An 8459-nucleotide genomic window follows, 5' to 3' on the forward strand; every position below is an offset into this window, starting at 1 on the left:
TATATAACCGGGCTGAGCAAGATATTAATGACTGTGCAGAATTGCCATATTGTATTTATCTGTTATTTCCATTTGTGCGGCAGGGTACAAACACAAAAAAGGACCCCTCAATAAAGTGTTCAGAGGTGTGCCTCTAATATGTAACACGACTGAGCGTATGCCAATTGATATACTGATCTTTGTCCTTTCACCAGGAGCTCATTTCTCAGCCTTTGCTTAAAATTCACGTGCGGTCACCAGACATCTCTTCAGGTATACCAGAGGTATCTCCACCGCCGTCTCAGCACAGCAGTGTCATGGTATGTTCACCCGTTGGTAACAGTGCATCAAAGATTCTGCTGTGTTCAATGTGAAGCAGTGTTAGTGCTGACTTTTATTATACTTATTACCATTCCTAACATTTATGATTGTTGTGTTATAGGAGTTGGTTCAGGGCTCCCTCGTAGAAAGAATCAGAAATGCTCTTTCTGGGCACATTATATAGAGATATGATCTAGGTCAAAGCTTTTGTTTTGTTTCCGGTATTTCTTGTATTGTTATAGCGGGTACAGTCCAAACTGGGACTCACCCAGAATGGGCTGAATCAGCTTTCTTCACATACCTCAGTATGTTACCTGAATGGACTGGAGGAAAAGAGCAGCGGAAAGAAATGGGTGCAATCCAGAAAGAGCAGAATCGAAACATCTGCCGCATATATGAGCTTCAAGCTTAATAGAACGCATGGTGCAAAATAAAGAAATACTGGTGGGGTTTGGCAGTCAGTTTACATTTTAATAAAAACTGTGTGACAATATAGTGATTCAGGTGCCTTCCCTAAATAGTGCAGCAAACACAATAAGTGTGCTTCCCAGCCACTCAAAAAATGTTAACGACACTATTTGAGCCGGTATTTGTAGTCACACATTTTTTCTCTTCCTTTCTTCCCACTTTATTTCTTTCTCTTATGTACACTAATGAGTCTTTCACAAAATGTCTACTGAGATAAGTATACTTTTTTTGCCCAACACATTTTTGCACTTGCCGGTATTAATAAAGGTTTACATTATAGGATCAGTTGTGCTGGTTGTTGGGGGGGTAAGACTGAGTTCAAGGACCAATAGTGCTATCTGGCTGTATGTCAAGTTGTGCTGTAGAACTTATACTGATTTATTCCTCTTATTGTTTTTCTCTTTCTTTCCAGAGTCCCTCATATGACAGGATAGTTAATGGATTTATGGAGATGCGGCAGAAGCTTCTGTCTGGGGGAAAGGTAGCCATCTTCTATTACAATACATGTCCGTACCCTTAAATAATTCTCATGATTCTGAACCAGCCTTTGATTTCACTTTGGCACTCTCAAGCTGGAGAGCAAACATGAAACTGGACTAGAGATTAGTCCACCCATCTATCTGTTTAAAAGGATATGTATGTGGAGGGTAGTGTGGCAGACTCTTGACTACTTATGAAGAATGTCAATCAGTAACATTCCCAGGGATGTACTGCCCCCAGAAGAACAGTAACCGCTAAATAAATGTGATTGCTACATATATATGTAGCAATCATATTTATTTAGCGGTTACTGTTCTTCTGGGGGCAGTACATCCCTGGGAATGTTACTGATTGACATTCTTCATAAGACTTCATAAGACTTCTCATATATATGAGAACATAAATATGATTGTTACCAGTGTAAAGTGCCAATCTTTACATTTCCCTTTGGCCCTTGACGGTCAATGCTGATTTTATGTTTTATGCATATGTTCTTAAAGTTGTTACTGTGTTGCAGGATAATTCTGCAAGCTTCTGGAATTCATACTACGTGACACTCCGTGGACACAGCTTGAGCTTCTATAAAGCCAAGAAGGATGAACTCAAGGTACTCCCTACTGTCTATTTAGGTCCGATGCTGCCCTACCCCCAATGCTGTGTGCCAGGATGTGGTGTCATATTTTGTGCTCATATTTTGGTGATGGGCAAAGGACACTACAGAGACTATGCCAGCTGGGCATGTTTCAAATGAATTGAAGCAATGTTGTAAAGAAGAGTGGGACACAATTCCCCCCCCAACGATGCGAGGGACTGATAAAGTCATATAGAAAACAATTACTTCAAGTTCTTGCTACTGAAGGTGGTTCTACAAGCTATTCAGTCATAAAGTGTACTTAGTTTTTTCACACATAGCTTCTCCATTTTGACTTTATTTTTGTTGACATATTATTGTTTCTTGATTTATTCATCTGTTGCTGTTTTTGCCTAATTTTGTAGACGTGCTGACAGATTGAATTTTATGCTTTTACATATCAGAACATAATAACACGACTTTGTATCACTATTCTTTTACAGCATTAGAACACATAAGCAAACAGCTATTTAACCACAGTGACCACTGGTTACAACACTTTTGCAGGGGCAGCCAAAGTGATTTCTTTGTTTGAAGCATCACTATTTGGCAATTTGCAGCGTATTGTGTGCGAAAGCAGTACGCTCTGTCCACAAACAGCCAACCACATTGTATTCTCATTAACACTCGAAAAACATGGACCCTTCCCACTTAAACAATATTAATGTTTGCTTTAACTAACTTGCACACCATACAAGTACACTTGTAACAATGTTTGGCACTGGAACTACTAAAATTCATGTTTTAATAGGTTTGATGGTATATTTGGGAACCAAATATTTACTCTATATGTTTTTGTTTGCTATATTAAACAGTTTCCTTTTTATAATTGCATAATTTTTCTTTCAGAATGAAACCGCAATGCCCACAGTCAATGTACAGGGTGCCAGCTGCGAGAGGGTGAAGACCTTTCCTGATAAAGAAAACACCTTCAGTATGAGGTAGTGGTCAAAGCAAACAAAACCTTCCCCTTGTCTCTCCTGACACATATATAACATATTCTGAAATTATAAGCAATTTAACCTTATAATTTGAATTATTCTAAATGTTCTTTGCTCTCTGCATAATGGAAAGAAAAATGCGGACGTTTTAATGTCTTTAAACCTCTCAATGCCAATAACATGGGCAGTGTTTACAAAGGTCCAGGGGGCTGTAATAGAAGCTCAACTCCTAAAGTACACAACATATTGCCGAGAACATTTAGAAACCTTTTGCTGAGCATACAGCACATACAATATGGTGTTTTCGGTCTCATACGACATAAAGGAATATTAAATCTACTGTTTAATTGCCCCCAGGTTATCAGATGGTTCTGAATACCTCTTCTCGGCTCCATCCATCAGGAAGATGGAAGTCTGGATTCAAGCTATTGAGAAAACAACTGGTAACTGCGTTTCTGTAATATTTAATGGTCTCGTTATATATTTTATATAGTTTTCCATGCAGTTTATAAAAGGGTTGATTGACTTGCAGACATGCAGAGTCAAGCTGGTCCTCCACTCATGCCCAGTATTTTTAGGAATCAGCAAAGCAAGCTGTGTTTCCTTTATTGATCTTTGTTTTCAAGTTGAAGTTCACAAAAAATACAAAATAGGAAGCATACCCTGAAAAGCACATTAAAACCTGGGGTGCTGCTGAAATGTCCAACAAGCAAACACAACAAAGGCAAGGAATCGGCACACACTCAGCTAACACCACTTCAAAGCACCCATCGGATGCGTACATATTGGGGATTGTGTCACACTAAATGGACATATGTGACTTAGCCCACTTCTATGTCAAAGTACCCCATCTTTCCCAAAGGCGAGTGGCTAACATGCAGGATCATGAAAGCCAGGGTAGTGAAAGGGGACAGACTTGGACGTGCTGTTCACCAAGCTGCCAAACTTATGTTTTACATCTAAATCCAGCACTAGAAACATAATACTAGTGAATACCTAACACTTTCACAGAAATGATGAATCATTCATATTCTTGACACACATATTTTAGGGAATGATTGTCATGTGATACAAGAGCAGGAATAAAAGTTTTGTGACACAAAAATGTATTTATTTTTGGATTAAGCATTCAGAGGAAAAGATACTCTGACAGATCAGCTTATGCTTAAATTAGGGTCAAGACCCTGCAAGCCAGAGAAACTAATGAATCACTCTTTGTTTAATAAATTAAACAGTTTCCAAACCAAATACTAAAAAAATGGTAAAGAAAGATGGTGCACTAATGTTTTGTTCTCTTCCAGATGACTTTAGTACCCAGACGAGGACGATGTCTCCTTATATTCCAATTAATGAAATTCCCAGGTTAGTCATAGAAATCTCTTGAATGAGAATGCAAACAAACATAAATACCTATAGTATCTCACTGTTTTTTCACCAAACTCCCTTTCTACACAGGCGAACCTTGTCATTTGAACCTGACACAAATGGACAAACATTTTCCGCTAGCAGAGGTAAGTAAGTGTTGGAATGACCTTTCCTTAACAAACAGTTCAGTATATCGCAGGTATTGTGTCGTAATTACAGTATGCGTTTATTTCGTAGTTCTCTTGAGTGTAGAGCAGAACAACGAAGAGGAAACAGATGACGCAAAAGACAAACCCAAAAAGGAGAAAAATGTTTTCAAAAAGTTTTTCTACAAGAAATAGGTGGTATAATACTGTGAAATTATATGGTAAAGCATACCGTGGTAGAACTTGCACAATAGATTGCATGAACTGTGTTTGTTTGTTAGACACATTTTTATGCAAAAAGAGTTCCTGTCCTCCCCCTCCCCCCCAAAGTGTACAGAGTCCAAATCAATATTTCCTTAATGTATAATATAACGAATGCAGCACACGATTCATTGTGGAAAGCATTAACCTTACCTTACCCCCGGTTTTTACGATACTTGTGTACAGAGGGTAAGGAAGTAGCGTTAAAAGCTGCATTTTTGGCCAAAGATTTTATTTCATTTGCCCTGTCTTGTGGCTCATCTATTGTAGATGTGTGAAATGATATAAAAAAATAATAAACCAATAACGTAGTTCATAAATCAAATATTTAAATATTTATTTTTGTAACAACACAGAGGACAATTTAAACAGAAAAACTATATATACTTTTAATTCATGACCATTTGATCCCATGCAATATTCTGATTTATACAATTACACTGGCAGATGATAACCATTAATATAATGCAGAAACCTATAACTTACAAGCATTGTAATGGCTTGTGTGCAGAATGATAATGGAATATTTTGTTAAATAAATTTCTTTTTTAAATTGTGCAAGCCATCTGTGCCTCTTTTTAACATCTCAACTTCAGGGTGAGAAACAATGCTGATTAATATGCATTACTTTGGGTATGTTGACAATGTGGGGTTTCATTGCGGCTTTTAGTAGGTCTGTGTATGTACGTTTGTGTGATAACCAGCAGGTGAGAATGTGAGTGGAAACATATCTCTCGCTGTAATTATGTATCAGAAACAGATAGACAAACATGTAGAAACCATAGATAGTTCATTAAATCCAGTACAACAGACCTGGTCATGGGGCTGTGTGTGTGAAGCAGGCACCATGCATCTGCGTAAGCACACATCCATCCGGTGTGGCGACAGTTTAGCTACTGTATTTATTTCAGAGCAACTATAAAAGAGAGTGACTTGACACAAATGGTCCTATCGAAGTGAAATATGTAGAAACTTCCGGTCTAAAATGGAATTTGATTGGCTTGCTAGCTATTTTAAAAAGACAATCTCTGATTGATTCATTTTTGTTCAGTTGTTTTAGTGGTAAAGTGCAGAACTTCCAGACAGAGAGACATAAATTCATGTTTTAGCACCAAGAGGCTTCTGGGAGTTCCTTGCATTTTCACACCAGTACGATCGTAACGTCACTCGTTACCTGCGAACAGGGCCATGAGTCTAGTTAGCGCCCGTGTTTCTGCTCTTCTGCTTGTGAGCGATGGCATCACGCAGCGCTTGCAGGATGAGCTCCTCGCTGTTCATAACATTGTATTCTGCCAGATTTAGCAGCTTGTCAAAGTTTCTTTCACTGTAGGTCAACTTTACCAAAGTATAAGGTGACCACATGCCATTTAGGTGAACAACCCCATCCTCAAGTTCCTGATGGCTGCGACTTACGCCTGAAAAGGTACACGAAAAGAATGACATTGTTTAATGAACAGCTGTAGTGAACTGCATGATCTATGGGAAAATAAGGAAAGAAAGCTTTTTCTGGAATATGAGTGGAATGCTGTCACCGGCAGCACTTTTACCACTTTGCACTTTATACAATAATACAATAGAGAAAGATGATTTTCTGTACAGTAATAGATGAGAGGGTAGAGTGTCCTTGTTTATAGAGTTTGCTGTACAGCTCCCCTTCTGTGATGGAGGGCACAGTGTTTGGCAATTGATTTTGGAGCCAAAGGTACAATGTGGTCAGGATCTGGGCTAGTGAACATACTGATCTCTGTTCCACATTCAGTCATTCCATCCATGCTGGGAGTGGCGGCTCTAGCTCACCTGGTGCTTTGTACTTCTTAAAGGAATCATTTACAAGTGGAAAGTGAAGAATAACAGGAGCTTCTGGATCCTCGGGGTCTGAGAACACATGGCATTCCTTGGGGTGCTCCCGGTCTGCGTCACTCAGCTCGATATTTGGGAAGGGAAGCTTCTGGTTGGTACAGTAGCTTTTGGTTTGTTCCACTGACTAGAATGTATTGGATGTGGTGGATGAAAGCACAAGATTATTTAATTAAAGTACATGACCATTTTACTTGCATTAGTCATAACATCCCTCTAATACATGGGCATCTCATAAACTCAAATGCTCTTGCATATCGTCTTGTAACCAAAGTGGTAAGAAAGAAAGATGTTCACAATAACGTAATGTTTTCTCAGGAGTTTATCTAATTTTCTTTTCAAAGCCGCATGGTTTATAGTTCATACCTTAAAGTGTCCTGAAAGCCCGTAGTCAAATGACAAAATGATGTCTACTTTGCGTTCTTCCCGAAGTAGCGATGGAAAGCTGGCGTTGATATAATATGCGCTGTCTACCAGACACAGGTCGTCCGTGAATGGGGTCAGCTGGTTTGGGGACTGATCTAGCTGTGTGTCTGTAATGAGTTATTGTTATTTTGTATAAGAGGGACACCTAGGATCACCTAGGTGACAGCTGACAACCAAACAAACAGACATTCAGAGAAAGTGGCGCAGCCCAACATACATAATTCCGGCGTGCACAATGTACAGCATTTATACAATAAGCTGGTAACGTACGGGTACAGTATATAATACAAATGTCTAAAAAGTATCACTTCATCCTAACCATGATGTCTCCTGTAGCAGAACTAAGATGTTTTAGATTCATATGCTTGTCACAGCTACTGCGCTGACATGTTTGCATACCTTTAAATGAGTTAAATCCCTTTTGCTTGGCATAGTCCTTATGAATCTGTAGTCCTCTCACGAAGTTGTGATGTTCTCCATCGATTGGTCGATTAGTTAAAATATTTTTCACTGTGCTACTGAACACCCCAGTTGGCTCATAAAGGCGAGTCTCTAGACCAGACTCAGCCCTTTTCTTGGCCAAAAATTCCTCTTCATCTGTTTAAAATGAACACAGAAATAGGAAATTCATTATCTAGAGATACTATTCTTAACCAAGTATATTTCAAGCAAACTTCTTGCTTTCACAGATGCGGTGAATAAAATGCATAACCATAGAGCACAACTAGGTGGTGTTTGTTAATTCCACTAATACTCCATTCATCCTAAAGCTTGAAGATGCATGGACTAATAATGGAATTAACACTTAGTTGTGCTCGATGGTTTATGTTATGCATTTTATTCAAGGCATCTGGGAAAAGTACACTTCTATAATGTACAGCATTTTCCAAACATTTCTCAACGTCTGAAGTGTTGTTTAATTTGGTGAACTTAATTCTAAATTCACTATAAGTAGACTTGTTTGTGTTGCTATAATCCATACATCCAACATCAGATTTCCAGATGTGACAACCAAACAAACAGATACATAATAATTCTTCTTTAGCTGTATGGGCTTTATTCCAGGGCTGGCTTTTATTAGGCTGGAAATTGTACATAATACAGCAAGCATGGATGTAAAGATGGTGCTCCTAACAATGCAACATGTATCTGGAATTCCCAATACTTCCCAACAGGCATGCAGGCTTCCAAAGGTAAACACAAGGATTCCACCTTATGTAGACTGAAAGCATGAAGATGCTTTCATCTGACTACTCAACTGGCAATCTGTATGAATCCCATCCATTTCCCACTCTTCCAGGTATGGTTAATTCATAACATGTGAACGCTCATCTGATGCTGTAACACCCCTGTTTTGCACCTGGTATGTCTTTATTCTGCCAGTCTCCATACCCTGATGCTATCGAAAGGTTATATTCGATGCCCTCTATGCAAGTCTTATTTAGGGCTGCAACTAACGATTATTTTAATAATCGATTAGTTGGCCGATTATTTTTTCAATTAATCGGATAAAAAAATGCAATTTTTTTAAATTTAAAATATGTAATAAAAACGTACAACTTACACTTTCATCTCTTTATTGCA

The 8459-nt window shown here is 38.6% G+C and overlaps 2 protein-coding genes across 2 annotated transcripts in view; one reads left to right on the top strand and one right to left on the bottom strand.

The window, feature by feature from the left end:
- Positions 1 to 4622, top strand: part of SPTBN5 (spectrin beta, non-erythrocytic 5) — an 88740-nt gene extending 84118 nt beyond the window's left edge. Inside the window, exons 66-74 of the mRNA XM_053474453.1 lie at positions 195 to 299; positions 543 to 653; positions 1181 to 1249; positions 1766 to 1855; positions 2729 to 2820; positions 3178 to 3263; positions 4122 to 4182; positions 4276 to 4331; positions 4423 to 4622. Of these exons, the coding sequence (XP_053330428.1) occupies positions 195 to 299; positions 543 to 653; positions 1181 to 1249; positions 1766 to 1855; positions 2729 to 2820; positions 3178 to 3263; positions 4122 to 4182; positions 4276 to 4331; positions 4423 to 4526 (774 nt within the window). The 3' untranslated portion in view covers positions 4527 to 4622. The remainder of the gene's footprint in view (positions 1 to 194; positions 300 to 542; positions 654 to 1180; positions 1250 to 1765; positions 1856 to 2728; positions 2821 to 3177; positions 3264 to 4121; positions 4183 to 4275; positions 4332 to 4422) is intronic.
- A 1049-nt stretch (positions 4623 to 5671) lies between these two features.
- The window catches only part of LOC128504434 (cytosolic phospholipase A2 delta-like), a 37158-nt gene continuing 34370 nt past the window's right edge, over positions 5672 to 8459 (bottom strand). Inside the window, exons 17-20 of the mRNA XM_053474461.1 lie at positions 7275 to 7472; positions 6816 to 6982; positions 6390 to 6576; positions 5672 to 6007 (exon numbers count right to left, since the gene is read on the bottom strand). Of these exons, the coding sequence (XP_053330436.1) occupies positions 5787 to 6007; positions 6390 to 6576; positions 6816 to 6982; positions 7275 to 7472 (773 nt within the window). The 3' untranslated portion in view covers positions 5672 to 5786. The remainder of the gene's footprint in view (positions 6008 to 6389; positions 6577 to 6815; positions 6983 to 7274; positions 7473 to 8459) is intronic.

This window comes from Spea bombifrons, chromosome 9 (genome assembly GCF_027358695.1).
Source record: "Spea bombifrons isolate aSpeBom1 chromosome 9, aSpeBom1.2.pri, whole genome shotgun sequence".
Classification (NCBI taxonomy): Eukaryota; Metazoa; Chordata; class Amphibia; order Anura; family Pelobatidae; genus Spea; species Spea bombifrons.